Source organism: Cephus cinctus, unplaced genomic scaffold (assembly GCF_000341935.2).
Source record: "Cephus cinctus unplaced genomic scaffold, Ccin1 Ccin1_scaffold0405, whole genome shotgun sequence".
NCBI lineage: Eukaryota > Metazoa > Arthropoda > Insecta > Hymenoptera > Cephidae > Cephus > Cephus cinctus.
In genome coordinates this window covers 11,295-30,758 of record NW_014333089.1, presented here as the reverse complement: position 1 = coordinate 30,758, position 19,464 = coordinate 11,295, and the positions used below count along the sequence as shown (strand labels likewise).

The following is a 19,464-nucleotide window of genomic DNA, read 5'->3' as shown; positions in this document are numbered from 1 at the left end:
TTAACTTGACCCGACACCGATAGCAAGACATACGGGAACGACTATCTTTGAGAACCAACCTACGTTACCTTCGGCCGTCCACCCGTCGTTCGTGCATCCGCAAGCCAGGCGGGCGCCAGCCAATTCTTTTTTCACCGGGAACTGACGAGCCGGTATAAACTGGGAGTTGGGATGGAACAGGCCCAAGACCTCCTAAATCCCGTTCCTCATGTCCAAATCATGGAGCCTAGTATCCCTGCTTCCACGTTTTTACCTCACCATCCTACCCAACCACTCCCTAGATCAAGACTTTTGCTTCCGAATACCGTTCGAATCCCTACCCAGTCTTCGATCCACGAAGAGACCGTAAACGATCGACGTTCCAGTTCGCGATGAAATGAGTTCGAGTCATCCTACGGTCGAAACGCATGGGATGTAGTGGGAACCTTACATGTTCCCTTTTCCTCCCTATCCGTATTCCGTTCCGCCCGCGTACCCTTATCCCGGCTAAACAAATCCTCCGTTACCATATGTTCCGTAGTGAACCCAGTGCAAGGACACTCACCGACTTCGACCCCCGCAGTCAGATCATTGAACTCGTTGCGCATCCCGGTTGCGCGTCCACCAACTCCTAATCGGTCATCTGATGTTCAAGCTCCAGCTGCGGCCATGGATCATGAGAACGAAAATGTCGCCGTCGCAAATAATATTTCGAACTCTTTTTCCTTGCCTCCGCGATCACCGTTCTCCTGTTGGAACTGTAACCAACCAGGATATCGATATAACGAGTGTACGTACGCGGATCAAATCTTTTGCTATCGTTGTGGCACGCCCGGGCTAACCACTAAAAATTGCCCAAAGTGTCAGGGAAATGCCTAAGGGGACACTAAGAAGACTACCTCGGTCCTTAAGCCTACCCTCACATCCGAAACCACTGATTCTGTCGCGCCAAATACTAACTCGTCTATTCCAATATCTCTATTGCCGAAGCCTGCAATCCTATTTGCTGTACACGCTTAGAAGACCGCTTATATTTAACCGTCAGAATTAAGGACCAACCAATTTTAACTGTCGTTGATTCCGTTTCCGCGCGTACCTATTTAGGTCCGAAAAGCATTGCATTAATTAAAACTTTTGACTGCTCGATTGCAGATACTCCCACGAGTATTGTAGTCTACGCTGATGGCTCACGAGGCAAAGCCGAAGGTGAAACCGAACTTCCTATCACTATTCGAGACCAGACTAAATTTGCAAAAGTACGCTTACTTCCAAAACTGAACATTCCGTGTTTATTGGGGTTAGATTTCATCAAACAGTTTGGCATTGTCATTGATTTCGCGAATTGTCGTTGGTGCTTCTCAGGGTAGCGTTCCGCTACCGTTCTTGAAGACTTTTGAACTAACCAACCTACTTCCACAATTACCGCAGAGCTGTGCTCTGGAATCACCTCCCTTTCTCCCGCCGAGTCCGCACATTTACAAAAATTCCTAGAAGATCATTTGCTGCCTCCTCTAGAGAAACCTCGTCTTACTAATTTAACTGAGCATGTTATCGACGTACAGGGACATCGCGCGATAAAAAAAAAATATTATCCCGTTTCGCCAAAAGTTCAAGAAGCTATTCATACCGAAGTCGACTCAATGCTAGCTACCGGAATTATCAAACTTTCTTCTAGCGAATGGTTTACACCAATAGTCATAATCAAGAAACCGAACAACACTTACCGTTTTTGCTTTGATTTCCGCAAAGTAATTGCCGTCACGAAAAAGGATGCCTGCCCTTTACCCTATATGTCCAGTATCTTAGACAAGTTGCGTGCCGCGAAATATATGTCTGTTATCGATTTAAGTCAAGCATATTTTCAGATTTACAGAAAATAAAGAAATAACCGCGTTTACCGTTCCCGGGAAAGGACTGTTTCAATTTAAACGAATGCCATATGGGTTGACGAATGCGCCCGCCACATTCCAGCGCCTGGTCGATCGACTAATAGGGCCCGAGATGAAGCCGCACGTCTTCTCATACTTGGACGATATTATCGTAGTCACGAAAAACCTTTGAAGACCATCTTATCTGGTTAAAGAAAGTCCTAGAAATTATCTCGCGAACAGGCTTGACTATAAACCCCGAGAAATGCGACTTTGTCGTTCGCAGGTCAAATATCTCGGCTTTATGGTTAATGAGAACGGTCTGCAAATTGATCCGGAAAAAATCCAGCCTATACTCGAGTACCCCGCACCACAAAACCTTAAACAATTACGTAGGCTCTTAAGGATGGCGCCTTGGTACCGTAGATTCCTTCCGGAATTCGCCTCAGTTGCTGCGCCCCTAAACCTTTATTGAAAAAGGGTAAAGAGTGGGAATGGAGGGAAAATCAAGAGAGGGCCTTAGAACGGATAAAATCCGCATTGACTTCCGCGCCGACACTTGCTTGTCCTGATTTTTCGCTCCCGTTCACGTTACAAACAGATGCTAGTGACATAGGGCTAGGAGTAATGTTAACGCAACAACAAAACGATACCGAACACGTAATAGCCTACGCGAGTCGTACTCTTACCCCCGCGGAACATAAATATTCAGCTACCGAAAAAGAATGTCTCGCTGTCGTATGAGGAATAACGTCGCAACATATTGTAGTAAACAAACAAGATTTAAACTTCGGGTTTGCGAGATAAGGCATTTATATTTTGTTTCTTCTGCACATTAAAGAATTTTTTACATTTCAAGTGGTATAAGAACTGTTGTATGTCAATTGTAGCAATCTATAATTCTTTTTTCCCGCAATTTCCTCGAAATAACAAGAATGGGAAAAACTGAATTTTTACAGTATCTGTTTATATTGTATTTCAAAATTTAAAGTCTAAAATCAATTTCAGCGACCTCCAAAACCCTTAGAATTAGAGCGTAAAAGAAATGCCGTTAGACGGGGGTTAGAATACAAAGGGGTGGTTTTTGTTAAAAAAAATTCAACCGAATGTTATTGAAGCGAGTAACCTCTTTAATGAATGTATAAAAAGAATATTATAATGATTAGAAAGGCATATTTAAGCAAAATAATGCGGTTTTTAACGGAAGTTTGGTTCTACATGTATAGAATACTCCTTAAACAAAGTTTTTTCGAAAAGCCAAAATACACGTATTTCCTTATTTTTTTTTAATCTTTCGAATGCAATTGGTTTCATTGAAATATGATGGTTGTTGTTTTTTGTTATACAAATATTTTTCAAATTTGAATCCCTGCAAATTTGTATAATTTCACCCCATCAGAATCGAACAAAAGGCATTTTTCATTATTCGCCATGAACATTATTCTTCAATTGGATTGATTTTGATATTAGAACCATAAATATGCGAAACTGCGAAACTACCGTTGGAGGTGCCTAACTTTGAGGGTGATTTCATCCCTTGAAACCGTTTTTCCACAGATAAAAAAATACGTGTCACTTAAATTTTGATGAAAAATAACATATCAACAAACGAACAAAATCGAAGGGGGACATCGAAAACGGTTTCCTTATAAAAAAAAATGGAATATCAGCGTTAGCTGGAAAGCTAAAATGACGAGGAATTTGTTTGGACCAATCAATGCAGATTTGAGTGGATTAAACCGTTATTGAAATAATAAAACTGGTATAGTTGTTTCGAGTGTGTATTTCACTCACCGTGATTATAGCATTTAATCAAAATAAATTAAATTAAGGGTGTCTAATTAATCTAACTAATATACAAGGTGTTTCTAAATATCCTCACTAACTGGATACAGCCATATTCGGAGGGCATCGCTGATCACGAAAATGACCTTCCTTTTGTTGAAAAGTGCCTAAATTTCAAACGAGAGCCATTTAAAGTTGACCAATCAAACTGAGATGTCGCCAAAAAACGTAGGCACTTCAGATTTTTCAGTTTCCTGCCGGTGCGATTGTTTTTCGATGTGCATTGTTTTTCGAGGTACACACTGTTGTACTCTGACGCTGCGCGCGGGTTATGCATACAGGGTGTCCCAAAATTCGATGATAATCTCCACGTAGCGAGAATCAGGTTCAAAAGCAGGTTACGAAAATGACCTTAGTTTTATTCAAAAGTGCATAGTTTGTAAACGGGAGCCGGTCAAAGTTCACCAATCAGAGTGTGGTGACAACGGAAATGGCAAAGATATGCAAACTCTGAGTTTTCTTCCTGGCACATGTTATTAATTTTACGATCCTTGTTCGCGAGACTCATACTTTGTAATAGTTTTGAAAAAACTCGGGTGTGTTAGTGGCACTAAATGCGGACGTTTGCCGCTACAAGCACAGGCCGTCATATGATGATTACTCATGTTTGTAATATTTTTCCCTTTTAGTTAAATGAAGTTTTCGTATCTGTGTGACCGTGTCTAATTCATAGGCGACTCTCTATTAATAAGTGCATCGCGCCGGTTCTCCATTGAGAACACAATCAATCCTTCTGCACTTCAAATAGATAAAGTTGATTATTCCTCATCCGGGATTGATCCCATTTTAACAGACGGAATAATAACAATATAATAGTGCCCCTAGCGCTCTATTAGATTCAAAGTACCTTTAAAGAGGCTTAAAAAGAAGTATGAATAAGTACACCACCACTAAAATCCGTTTTTTATAGCGTCTTTTCAATAATTTTCTATAAGAGTGTCTTATTAAAAGGAGGATATATTTAAATAGACTATATTTGCGTTAATTCAATAAAAAATAAATTCCCCGAATGATAATAGTGATTTATTGATCTTGAATTGTACTTATTTCGAACGATTGAAAATTTATGAAAGATTACCATAAGTTACCTATAAAATCGTTTTCTTAGTGCAAGTATGTTATTTTAAATACAATATATTTACGATTTTAGTACTGTTAAATTCCTGTCAACCCTCTGAATAGAAAACCCCGCAATCCCTTGTCGCTGTGAAGTAGAGCGAGAGTTAGGAAACTACCAGTGCTCGTGTGCTTGTGTGCGTGTTAGGCCCGTCCATTCAGCCTCCTCCTTTCGGTGCGACGACCTTCTCTCTCCTACATTTCAGGCACATACTTGGTTTTCGTACGTACGGGCGTTTCCGCTGCACTGTTAGTGTTTTCATTGTTATGCAGCAAAAACATTTCGAAGTCGTTTTTTAAAAACTCTGAACAAAATAAATAATTATTTATGGAATATATTAAACATTTAATTTCCTGTATATGTATTTTAAATGTCGTTCTTTTACAACATGCGCTGAAGTGCGCTGTAAGACTTGAGTAAAGCCCGCGTATGGATGATACGACGACGATACGACAGTACACCTAGCTTCATCGCACAATTCGTTTAACCCACAGTGAGAACGGATTACATTCAGAGAGTTAATAATCAGGTTCCCTATATATAATATATAAGAAAAATATTAATCTTACAAACCTGTGTAATAGGAATTAGTGATGAGTTCAATCTCAACTTGGCATCACGTACTGTCATCGGGTCGTAAAGATGTTGCTGGTTGCAAATAGTATTCAAGATCTGGAACAAAATTTGTATACAGTCGTGTAAAACATAAAGTATAACCAATCATCTGCTATATTAAAATGTATGTATGCGCAATTATGTCACGCACATCCGTCATCCGTTCGATCAACATTCTCGTTTCCTGGATCCCTCTAAGTCGCCACTCTGCTCGGAAGCTACGCTCTTGGATTGATTCGTACAGTTACGCCAACGTTCTCCGAAGATTCGTTAGTGTTTAATTGAGGTCAAGATGCTTCAATCTACCGTGAAGGGATAGTCTCGTCGTACCGAGTGGCCTGGTAGAGGAGAATATCCGACGGAGACGACTTCACAGACCGGCAGAAGTCCGGGTAGGATACCGGCGCCCCATTGGAGAGAGGCAAAGGGCTGTATAGCGGGCGGAAGCGTAGTTTTTGATACGGTTAAGGGCAGGGGAGGATCCCTCTGGGTGTGATGCCCAGCTGTCGCCCAACACCTTGGGGAAGCGGCCGTAGAGGATCTTCGATTCGCTAAGGAAAGTTCTCCATTTTGTTTAAAAAGACAACTCGAGGGAATGGATAAGAGTTATCGGATACAAGGATTTCAACCAATCAGAATGATTAGTTCTCGAATTTGAATATTGTGAAAGTCCGTCTTGCGACACTGATCGAGGTGACACGAGCTGGCTCGTGCTCACGTACTATCTGTTGATAGTTTTTCTAGCTGTGTTTCGTGTATGGTCTAAAAGGTTCCCGCTTGTATAGTTCTCGCGTTGCTCTCGTTATATCTAAGAAATCCTACCGATTTCCTACCTGTGTTTCGAAGGTGTAGTGCTGTGCTCTAGTGCAGTACCCATCTGAGTGTCCCCAGGATACAGTTCCCGGATTTCATGGATTAGGTGCCCCAGCTCCGGTGAGGACTCCCAATTTATTAATTGGTGAAGGGCTTTCTATTTTACAGCTCCGATTCGTTCTATTAAGTTCTCGATACGTTGATCTCTGTATCTCGCCCTATTTGACGCTTACCTCGACGCTTTCTACCTCAATCTAGCAGGCCTAAATGGTCGTGCACCTAGTTGCGTTTGCTCATTTCACGCAACCCCCAAGATCAGCTCCTATAATTGCGTTTCCGACTTTACGCATCCCCAAAAACCGACAAGATCCGTTAAGCTATCGTTTCTTCTGATAGGTCCCGTGAGAACTCTCGTTTTAGCGGAGTTGGGACTGTTTTACCCCAACTCCCAGGTCATACCGGTTTGTTAATTCCCGGTGAGAAAACAATTGACTGGCGCCCGCCTGACTTGCGGTTGAAATTAAGATCAAATTTGGCAAACTGAATTACGATACTCGTTACTGATTTTATTTAGTTCTTATTCAGACATCACTCACAAATAATTAAAAATATCCGCTCTACTTCTGTATTTGAAAGAGAAAGAAAGAAAACTGTTCGAAGTAACACACCAAGAATAAGAAATAATTATTTATCACTAAAATCCCTTGATTCTAGTTCTTTTATACTATTTAAACTTATAGCATAAAACAGTTTTTTGAATTTGATTTCGCGGGTTAACCGTATGTATACACAGTATGACAGAGAACCAAATATCCCAAGCGAGAGATTTCCTGAGTACTTTATACGCTGTGACACTTGCCGTCCATCGACGTTGCCTACAAATAATCCGTGGCCGCTCCCAACGTGCTGAAATCGAGAAAAAATCCGAAAATCTAATTGTTGGGCGCCAGTTATTGATCCCTCACCACGACCGTTTTCCACATTTCCCAGCGGCTCACAATCAGCCTCAGCGCACTGAAAATGGTAGAGACGAACATGGGGACAATGAAAGAAAATTTCAGTCAGTAGATAGACGCACAAAATGACTACGCAGCACGTAGAATACTGTTTCGTTTATTACTATTAAATAAACGAAGGATTTTACAATATAAATTCCGTCGCGTATTGTGTACTCCCCAACGGCGGCTCACTATTATACCGACTCTTGGTGGCTAGCCTGCCCTATTTCGGCGTGCCTACCGAATCCGCGAATCCCTCGTGACGCGATTCGCGATCCTAATAGATCTCTCGTTGAAGATGAGCTTTTTCTTCATAGGAAGTATGCGCTCTGACGTAGATCGCCACCTTAGGCATCCGTGTGTCCACATCACTCCCGCTCGGCTATCTTTTTCCGCGAAGTATTCCCTAAATAAAACCGCTCTCGCGGTACTTACAAAAACTGGCTATCCCATAAACTCCTTAATAAATCAAAATAGTGGTGGCCGTGTCCCTTTCGCCTACTTCCATGGTGCCGCGTCCCGACTCCACGAGGGCGTCTACAGGGGACTCGGTGTTCCGCACCTTTGGCCATGCACTGGCACTATACTATAAAAAAAAAAAAAAAAAAAAAAACCGGGGGACATGGTTTTTTGCGAGAAATCGAAAGGCAAAATCTTTAGAGATGGAGGTCGGAGGCACCGCTGTGTTGTTGGCAGCGCACGAAGGTGCAGGACTTTTGTAATGTGTCGTCCTGACGCCATGGTACAAAGCATACGCGTCAAGATGTGAAACACAGTTACACCTAGTGCACCGAATCTGCTGTCAGTGATTATCTGTTGTTCACTAAAGACTGGATATCTTTCTTAGTTTGAAGATACCGTCTCTAATGATACGGATACTTATAACAATTATATAATTGTGAGAGACTTCAACACTAATATAAAGAATTAACTAATCGAGTTGAAATTTAGGAAAAATGATAAAAAATATAGATGAAACAGTAACATTTATATTTGTCGAGAACTTCCAGTTTGAAAGTACCACAGCTGTAGTATTAATTTTTGTTGTTGTAATGGTCAATACATAAGATGCAACTGCGTGGTTTAAGCGATCATCCCGCACGTAAAACCTATTTAGCCCAATATTTATTAACACCAGATTCCGAATTGTTATGAACAAGATTCGACCGTATCACGTGTGCTGGTAAAATAAACTATTTGTTGGTAATTGAAGAGTGTATAAATCTACACACCTGTTGTTGTATTCTGGCTACTTCTACTTTGTCTTCCAACTCCCGTAGGAAGACCCCTAGACGGGGAGCATAGCCAGCTTGATCGCTACGCATACACACAACAGCTCGCGCCAGGTACTCCACTCGTTGGGATAGTGGCATATCTGGACTATAACAAAAATTCAACATTTTCATTCATGAATGAAATTGAGTAAATACTTTCACTATTGTTTGAAATCGAAATCACATTTTTTTGTAGTTAAAGTTTTTATTGTCAATCCTTCAACAATAGTTATTATCAACAGCTTCAAACACTATAAGACTATATGTATGTATGTACAGGGTATCCCATGGAAAGTTGCAAAAACTAATCAGCTGGTATTTTCAAATACACGCTGGGAACATGAAAAGTAAAGTAACTTTAAATAGACGAAATTTGTCAATCTCATTCACACGTAGACTGAATGTAACCAGAAGTTTACTTATTAAGAGGAATTTATATATTATTTTTATCCAATAATATGAAAAGTTGCTTATCTCAAGTATATATTATTTTTATCTATTGGCATGAAAAGTTGTTTATCTCAATTATAAATATTCTCAAAGTGCAAATTGTCAGAATTCGTACAGTTATCAAGTCATTTTCGACAACTATTAAAAATACGTTTTAATAAAATGTATCTTGAGATACTACCAATCGTTTTTTTAATATTTGCAATTGATTTTTCTTTTTTCTTTGGCTTTTCGTCATAGCAATGATCTTTTATTAATTTTCACATGACATTCTTAGACGCAATAAAATTGTGACGCAAACACTTCTGGTTGTGATAAGTCCACATGTAAATAAAATTGACAAATTTACTCTTCTAAAGCTACTTTACTTTTCTCGTTCTGTGCATAAATGTCTAAGTAATAGTTGATTGATTTCAGCAACTTCCCATGAGAACACCCTGTATACAACATATTATAAAATAAGAGAAAATATTATGTCCTTCGTCTGTTTCTACTTTCCTGTATTACATTGATTGGATTTTGAAAATACCAAATTTAATTTCATGCATTTTTTGTTGAGTTAGATAGAGTAGTATTGACCGATTATGGTGTACTAGTGCATACACACTAAATAGGCGCTTATTTAGCACACAACAAAAAGTAAAGAAAAACATACCCATCTTTACTCGCCAAAGCCTCAAGAATTTTAGCAGCATCAGCATGATTTTTATTTCTTTCATAAAATTGCCATAACAATTCCGGTGCATTTGTTCGAATAAGATAATCTTTCAATGAAAGTGCGGCAAGAGCTATTAGTTCTCCATGAAGACCTTTTTCTATCATCCACGTATACACTGAAGCATGAAGAATCTCACATGGTGAATGAAGAGCATCATCTATTATCTCGTGCATCTAAAAGGAATACTAATTAGATGGAACAAATATTCCAATTCTATGACCTAATATTCGATAGCTTACCACTTCCTTTAGTGGAACAGTGATTGCAGTCTGGGCATCAAATAAAGAGGAGCCAATTTTGCTTGAAAGTGCTGGAGTCAATGAATTCGAAATGTTTTGATTATATAGGTAGTCCAACATCGACGTAAATTCTTTATAAATCTCCAACCTGCAGCAACAAATTTGTACCATGTTCGTTAATATTATTTCTGTTTAGGTGCTACGCGGATCCTTATCGATTGATAATAGACATTAATAGTAATGATTGTAATAGCACCTGTAAGTTAATAAAGTCAGACGAGGGAAAATCGCATTCGAGTCAGAATTACTTAACGAGTCATTTTCATCGATGCTGATTTTATGTGTTTTCGCGTTTCTCCATAGAATTCTCCGAGACACGTGACTTCGTACAAGTTAACGATTAATAGAAGATACAAAAAAAAATATTCTCTATAATTATTAAATACAAGCCTTATTGCGTTTAGAAATAAATAGTCGTGCCCATTGTACGTGTCGCGTGTCCAAGAGGGGATTCAAGGAGAAAAGAAAAATAAAAAAAAATAAAACATAACTCGAACATCCCATCCCTCGGTCTTCGTAGCAAAACTATATTTTACACGACGATTCAAAATTACTCGTTTTCGTACCAACGCTTATCTCAAAGTTCACATTGATATCGTCTTTTACTATACGTAAAAGACGACACACACACACACACACACACACACACACACACACACACACACACACACACACACACACACACACACACACACACACACACACACACACACACACACACACACACACACACACACACACACACACACACACACACACACACACACATTCTTTCACTCTCACTCTCTCTTCTCCACTCTACCTCCCTCATCCACCTCTCTCCTTCCTTCCTCTCCTAGTATCTTCCTTACATTTTCTTCCTAATTTCTTTTTTCGTCTCTATTCCTCGAGCATCTTTCCCAGACATGCTCCCATGTCTCCTCCTCCCCTTCACATACCCTGCATACCGTTCCTTCCTCTTCGTTCCAGTACTCTGCTTCCCTTACTTCATTCCCTAACGTAAACCTCACCACTCTCCTCCACCTACTCTCCCCCCATTCTTTTCTTAGATATCCTGGTATCCCTTTCACCTCCTTATACCACCTGTTGTATCTGGACTCCTTTATCTTCTCCCACCTCTTCTCTCTTTGACTTTCCCTATCCACCTCCTCCATAGCCTTATTAACCAATTTCCTTCATCCCCTACCGTCATCCCTTTCTCTCCTTCTAATCCCCTTTTTCTTATAAACAGGAATTTTTAACGTATTTCAAAACTCAACTTGGAGAGCTTTTTGCGTCTGTTGCAAAAGGTTTATGGAAAAATTATCAAGAATAAAACTTGATTATTTTTTTTTATACAACACGAATCTGTAGTAAAAAATAAGGGTTTTTATTTACAAAAATGAACTTGGGCCTCATAGGGCCTAACCTAGGCCCCAGGCCAAAAATTCAGGTATTTTACTAGATGACTCCCTTCGAGCCTGATAATCTTTTTCTCAAACATTTTTTCCGAAAATTTCTTGTTTTCGAGATATTGCAGTGTCTACGTTAAAATGGGACACCCTGTATATGACCTTTAAAAAAATCGTTCTATAAATAAAAACTTTATAGTTCCATTATATTTATTTCACGCATTTATAACAGCATGGCTCAGGTAAAGCATATTGCAATTAACCATACTAAGAACGATCAGACATTGTTAAAAAAATTGATCAATTATCATATTATCGTGATCAATTAATCATACTGATTCGTCTGATGCAGCATCTTTTGCATGGATTATCAAAATAAAGAAAATTAAACGAAATATACTTGTTATATACTTATTTCATAATTCATCTGTGATTTTCGGCTGTATATTTACTAACAAATATATTTTAAAAAATATATAATCAAAATATTTGTAACCTCTTCATATACGCGAAACTTCCTTCGTGGTCATCTGCAGGTTCCTTGTTTTTATAGTAGTGTAGAGCAGTATTATTAGGATCCACCTTCTCGGCACAGCAAAGACATAGTTCGAGTACTCCAGAATAAAAGTGGCAGGACAAGAACTGCTGGCATATCGCTCCTAAATTTAACCTAGGAGCCACTTCCTTGTACAGCTGTTGATAAAACACATTATATTAATTCTATCTGAAGGATGTATTTATAATAATTATTGATAACTGATGATGATGTTATATATTAAGAATCACACCTCAATCTATTATAATAAAAATACGCCAAAGAGGCATACATATATAATTTATTTCAGTCTTTGGTCTTGAAATCTAGCTTGTACGTACATCACATTTCGTAGGGATGATTGCATCGGACATATGTAAATGTCTTCTACAATCGCCATTAAAGCAAATAAATAACGTGCGCGCCAGAAATGTTTGTATTAAAAAGTTCAGAAGAAAGGCTGCACCATTCAACTTGAAATTTAAATAAGAAACTAAATTCCGGTTGTAGACGGTACAGACACAGTTGCAAATGCTCAGTACTTCCGTTTTAAAACAGCGCATGCGCAAAAGTCGGTAGGATTGATTTCGAAACTCTTTATATGCAGAGTAAACTTCGCAGTTTTGGCCCTCCGATAATTTTAGGCATACCGATACAATAATTCGTAAAAATAAGACAGCTATCGCTCTATATCGATTAAAAATGTTCTGGAACTCGACAATGAATGTTGTTTTCGTAATTTACAGGAAGATTTACCTCCGCATTTAACCGAGCGTATAATATTATCACATCACGCAACATTAAGCCAATTTCATCGTAAATATACAGAAGTCAGCCACAATATTTATTTCGTTGTGTGTAAAACTTTTTGGAAAATTGCCAAATTTGTTTCAAGAATTAATACAGCTTACGGCACGTTATAAGGATTATAGCGTAATTTAATAAAATTTCCAAATTCGAAAATTGTGCGAAACTATAGTCGAGTTTGCACAAGAAAGTCTGAGAAACCATGTAAACACACATACAGACAGTTTCAAGATCAAATCTTCTGTTTTGAGCCAGTAGCACCTAAGTACGGCATGAGCTAAAAACTCGCCTGAAATTTCAATTTGCTAGTCTCTGTACATTTTCGCTAAAATAAAGTTATAAGTTTTTCGTTTGCGATTAACCCGTTTGTGAGATTATCAACTCTCTCTTCCGATCCGTTCAATCCTTAATCAGATCTTAACTACAATCTAAAACATGTTGCTCCTTCGAGCCGAATCGGTGTGAGCTCGCGAGTGGTTAACGTACAAGCTTTTCTCTTCTCGAACGCGATATTACTGCTTACTCTAAAAACTGTACCACACTACCAAGTGTGTGGCCATCTCAGACAAAGTGTTACAGTGCATCAGATGAAACGTGACATTTTTGCGGCTCTTAACGCTGTAAAACTTCGTGGTAACCAACGTGCACAAATCGTTATAATTTAAACATGAACTTAAATTGATCTCACGCCCTTAAATAGCAATACTGTTAGTGTCTCATCTCACTGTACTGGGTTAGTGTGCGTTGCTACTTGACTCGCACGACCAAGCGCTCTTTATCACGTTGCCAACGACGAGTCAACTCGAGTCTTGCTGGTGCGCACCTCGCTACGAGAACAACACGAGTAAAGCACGCTCCGCTGCTCGTGCCGCTGTCATTCTGCATTTTCTCCGATAATAGTTACATGTGTGACGAAAACAATAATTGGCAGAGCAGGCCGAAAACTGTATGTTATACTGTCTTGATAAAAACAATTGTTGGCCCTTCGCCATTGACTCTAATATTAGTAATGTTAGAACTATTCAACTACTAACAAATACTGTATTGTTGTATTATTATAGCATATACATTTCGGATGTCTGCGCAATCCGGAAGAGACAAGTCGGGAACTGTTGGACAATCTCACAGTGTAGTCACTGTAAAAGACAAACCGAAAACAATCAGGACAGCTTGCAAAGAAGGATTTATTCAGAAGATTTTCAATGCCATTCATTAGGAGGTAATATCAATATGAAGAGCTCCAATAACATTTAGTGTGCCTAGAATCACGCTACAGTTTCGATTAAGCAACAAATTTCGCGACAAGATTCTTCCAGGCCCTAGAATGATTTTAAGAGCCATCGAGGAACAAATTCTGGAACAGTGGATACTGGAAAGTTATCGCTAAAATTTCCAGCAAAGAAATATAGATATTAAGCAGAGTTTGTAACCGTATTTGAAACCGAAATGGATAACCGATAATAACCGGAAAAATTAAGAACCGAAACTGTAACCATTAACCCGAGAACAGTCGCATGTTTTTTTCCTCAAACAGGCGCATGGGATGTCTGCGGCACCCCATTTAAAAATTGTTATCATTATCATTAAAAAATGGCAGTGTTTCAAAAAATTATTCATACCAACAAATCAACTGCATTTTCATCATGTTTTTTCGTTTGTATATGATAATTGATTCTTCCTAAAAGATGTTGGTTACAAAAATTTTAAAATGTTCATTATTGTGCATTTTATAGAAATCTGAAATTAGGCTAAATTATATGGTTGGAAATGATATATGTATAAGCATTTTTATTCATCAACTATAAGAATGGTGTATTCTTTCCATAAAAATGGATACTGGAATAATTTATAGAGAATATTATTACTTTTTTGTCAATTATTTAGACATTTTTTTAAACCTTAATCCACGAACACTTGTGTACAAGTCAATTGTAGTTCTCCAGATATATTTCTATCTTTATTTTATTGTGTAAAAAACAAAGTATTTAGGGGAGACCGGGGCTATTCCGTCATCGGGGTAAACCCCCCCCCCCCCCCTTTATCACAACAATGGTAAATTCTAGAAACATAGAATTACCTACTTTAAACATGTCTCTATAGATAAGTGTTACCGACGGCGTTTAGTGAAATTAAAGGTTATGTAGCAAATGCTACGAGGCAAAAAGTAGTTTCTACTCCGGACAAAATGGACTTTCGAGCACACTTTTTTTCTTCTTTCGAAGAAGGAAGTTAGATTTAACTGTCCAAGATGAGTTCCTCGCTTTTCGTAGTGATAATAATATAAGAACCCAATGAGAATAATTCCATTCCTGGAACTGTAAATTGTTAATTAATAAAATATTGTAAAAGTAACCTCCGGGGTAAATCCGTCACTCCTAGTCGGTGTCCTATGTAAAGTTAACAATAAACAAATGTTCAATTACATTATATATGTTGAATATATTGTAAAATATAAAAATATACATAATATATGAGAGAAAACCTCGCAAAAAAAGAACTTCAAGGAGAAAAACCCGAAAATCAGTCCAGGATTTGCAACAAATAACGGATTCTGATGACCCCGATTACATTCCCACTTTAAAACTAGATTTCGTACAAAATTCAATACGTATTTTACGATCTTGTAATAAATAAACATCTTTTGAATACATTCACTTCATAATAAATATTGTAGTATGTTTTATTTAATACTAACAGGAGAGTGACGGAATAGCCCCAAGGAGGCGACGGATTTACTCCGGCATTTTTCGATTTTCTGATTTTTACTTTTTTTTTACTTTTCGATTTATTACAAATGACACACATTCTTCAGGCGTATAAAACTCTGTGTACTATAAATGTCATAGAATACACTAAACAATTATAGATAATACTTACGAAAAGCACGACATTTTGTTAACGAACAATGCAATTGAAAAAAAGGTGACGGAATAGCCCCGGTCTCCCGGAGAATTCAATAACATAAGTAAATGAATTTAATTCACAGCTTTTCTACATGTAAAGTGAACAATATTTTGTTTAAGTGTAGTAGTCTCGTTGTTAGCGTGCATGCTTAGAGATTCTTCTATTAGGTTTCCAACTACGGGATTTAGAAAGGATTAACCAATCACTTCCAAGATTTGAGAAGAATACACAAACGTGATTGATCAATCCCTTCTAAATCAGACAAATGGAAATGTAATCACTGTCCCAAATTCGAGTCTCATTTGAAAAGCTTTTTCACAAGTTTTAATAAATAAATAATAGGGTTTCCTATTACATAAACTGAGTCTATACAACTCGGCTTGAAGCTACATCATTGACCATTCGACTATTTTCCGCTAGAGCAGAATAGACAAGCTTTTCGCCGAATTGTGTCGACTTAAATTGGGTGAAGGTACCTTTCCACTTCGAACGGAATAATCGTACACTGAGCGGCATTAATGGCGTCCTAGAGAGAAGTTAGGGAAACAGTCGTGAAGCGAGAGTGGAGCGGCCAGCAACCTAGAAGCAAATCAAGCCGGAGCGTAGGGGGGGGTAGCCTTTTCACCTGGCTCGGGACACTATTTCTGTCACAAGTCGGAGAAGTCCCATATAAGAGCATCTCTCGCACTCCTAGCCTCGGTTCCCTATAAACCCTTCCACTCGTTGTTATTCGGTGGAGCAGCAAGTCCCTGTAGCGCGTATAAGAACGTCTCACTCAAAACAATGAACTCTCTCGCTTCCACCAATACCTTAGCCACCGTCAAGGACGTTGCGCCAAATAGACTATGAGTCGAAGTAAGATGCTTTTATATGCAAGGCGCGGGCGCGGGCGCGTGAGCGAGAGACGCCCATTACAGTTCATTCATACCAGAAGCAGCGAGCAACGAAGCAGTGGCCAATGATCAAATAAATCAGGTCCAAAGTATCTTTTTCATTGCTTGCTGCTTGTTGCCTTTGATATGAATGAGTCCTTAGGTTTCACGGTAGAAAGATACCCAACCTGAAAACCGAAAATTTAAAACGAATAAGGAAAAACAGAAAATAAAAAATAGTTACCAAAAACTATCTCTTTTTAAGACCGAAACCGAAAACTGTAAACGAAAAATGATAAATGAAAAACTCAAAACTAAAAACTAAAATCTAAATTCAAGCTTGCGTCATTAGGAGCACCGTAATCTTGTTACGTCCGACACGACTGTACCCCTAAATTTCCATAAAATTCCTCTGCCCTACTGATTTTGCGAAGATCATTGCAAGAATATAATTGGTCTCTGCAAACACCTAGCTCTTCCATACAATAAGTTTGAAATAATATATTATTACGCAATATTCCCACTAATATCACCATTGGGTGAAGCAGGAAGAGTGGGGGGAGAGGGATTGATTGATTGATTGATTATTTATTTATGCCCTAGTGATTCTTTGGGGCAAGATTGAATAATACAAAGATAACACTTACAAGTGCAAAAAAAAGATTTTTGTAGGATATTTTATAACTAAGTGAGTATACAGGCTAAGCGCTGGGAATTATAACTGGTGAGAACTATTAATTGTTATGAAGTTTATGGAGAGAGAGGGAGAGAGAGGGAGAGAGAGAGAGAGAGAGAGAGAGAGAGAGAGAGAGAGAGAGAGAGAGAGAGAGAGAGAGAGAGAGAGATTTAGCAACGCACAAAATTAGCAAATTAAAATCTAGGGCCACGACGCTCTTCAAGTTTAGATCCACCGGGGAGGACAGTCAGTCTACTTAGGAGCCTTATCTTAAACAGTCGCATTTTTACTTTCATCTAAATTTTGAGTCGTATTCGAACTCAATGTGAAACGAGTTGTGTAGAGTCAAGATACCCTAGGGTCTATCTTGTCTTCCTCGCCTTAGGGCTGAGCAGAAAATACCAATTAGTAAACACGTAAAGTTTTACCCTTACAGAACTCACATTCTTGTGTCATAGTGCCTATTGCATTAGTGCCAATATAAGGATTAACAAGTTGGCTATTGGGTTTATTACATTGGTTGGATACTCACCCAACCAACTTACAGTACCTCTCTCTCTCTCTCTCTCTTATCGCCACTGGTGAGCCTATTACATTATCAATATTTTATCGACACATACATGTATACTATCGCTACATGCATATTCATATTTGCTTACGAACGTAAAGTCGTGTACTCCAGAAATACCCAGCCCATCTACACCATTTATACTCTATCATTGTAACACGGGACAACGCAAACATATTACTCACACGAACACAACACCACGTAACGGAGCCAGACCCTATCGATTTCGTATTATGTTTCATTGTTGCATATTTTGAGTCATAATACATATCACGTATTCACGCCATTCATTCGTGTCAATCAAATCATTTCTAAAACACCTATTTCCTGTCTCTCATCGCTTACACGAAGTCGATCACGATCATCGCTTTACACCTTCGGAATAAATAACAGAATAACAGTTGGGTGTGTGTCAGCACTGTAAAGCGGTAAAAATCCCAAAAATAATAATTAAGTTCATCCTCTACGTACCTTCCTTCGGTCTAGGACTTGTCAGACATAACAATCGAACCGATATTTCTTTTGATTACGGTCCCTCATATTAAGGCAACAATGAAAGTTTTTTTTAAACGCTGTTCTAAGAGAGAACTCTTGTAACACTTTGAAGCATGTGGGTGGTCGATTCCCGACCCACTTCTTTCCCCATCGTTTTTAGCTTTTAAAAATTATTCTTTGACTATAGAAAATACAAGTTTTGGTCTCACAAGATCCCCAACACATCAACGAGCTCAGAAAAAATTGCTATCAGTTTTTATTGTTGATTAACATAAAGTTATAAATAAACAAATCGTGAAAATCAGTTTTTTTCATATAAAATGTGTTTCCTACGACGCGATTATGAATACTTGCTCGAGATTTAGTCCTTAGAGGTTTTCTGGGTCGCTGATTATGAATTTGAACTCAAACTTCGGGAATTCAAAATCGCGGACGTAAAATACAAAAAATAACGTAAATCTCACGAAAATGTATATCTGGGGGTTCTCGGGGTCGCTGATTACGAATCTGTGGTATACATTTTATACTTTTCACAATCAGAAAAAAATTTCATGACACACAACAAAAAATGTGGAGCTAGAACTCGGCACGTCCTCGTCGTTAGCTCCGGATAGTGCCAAGAATAAGTAAATTTTTACTTGATCAAATTTCAATTTTACATCCATAATCAATGACACCCCCGCCCCCCCAAATCATCCAAATTTATATTTTTCCTTCATTTTATCGCGGTTTGTCATTTTGGAGGCCACCATCTTGAATCCGCAATTTTGAATTGTGAAAATCTGATAACGGATGCGTAATCAGCGACGCAAAAACCCATGTATACCAACCAAACTTCATAAAAATCCAATTATTAGAAAAATATGAGCTTCAAAGAGTTAAGAAAAATCTACTGCGTGATGGTTGGTATAAGGCGTTTTTGAAGCGGCACTAAAAGATCATAATGAGAACAGCTGAGATTGTAACTGTTGCAAGTACACGAGTCGCAGAAGTAGATATACACAAATGGATTTCAATATTACGACAGTTTTAAGAAACGAAAGCATAGAAGACATACTGCAAGACCCAACATCAAGTTATAACGAAAATACATCGAAATGTATGCCGTGCCCTAACAATAAAAGAGTCTTAACGCCGAAAGGAACAACAAACGTTTATGAAGTCGTCTGTGTGACCGCTATATCTGTTACGTCCGACGCAACGCAACCCCATTGCCCCCCCCCCCCCTCCCCCCCCCCCC

At 38.6% G+C, this 19,464-nt stretch overlaps 1 protein-coding gene across 1 annotated transcript in view; it reads right to left on the bottom strand.

The window, feature by feature from the left end:
* LOC107267501 (nuclear pore complex protein Nup155) overlaps positions 1-12,071 on the bottom strand; it is a 39,445-nt gene extending 27,374 nt beyond the window's left edge. The window contains exons 1-5 of the mRNA XM_025084825.1: positions 11,864-12,071; positions 9,917-10,064; positions 9,615-9,850; positions 8,468-8,615; positions 5,383-5,481 (exon numbers count right to left, since the gene is read on the bottom strand). Of these exons, the coding sequence (XP_024940593.1) occupies positions 5,383-5,481; positions 8,468-8,615; positions 9,615-9,850; positions 9,917-10,064; positions 11,864-11,871 (639 nt within the window). The 5' untranslated portion in view covers positions 11,872-12,071. The remainder of the gene's footprint in view (positions 1-5,382; positions 5,482-8,467; positions 8,616-9,614; positions 9,851-9,916; positions 10,065-11,863) is intronic.
* Positions 12,072-19,464: the final 7,393 nt, after the last annotated feature.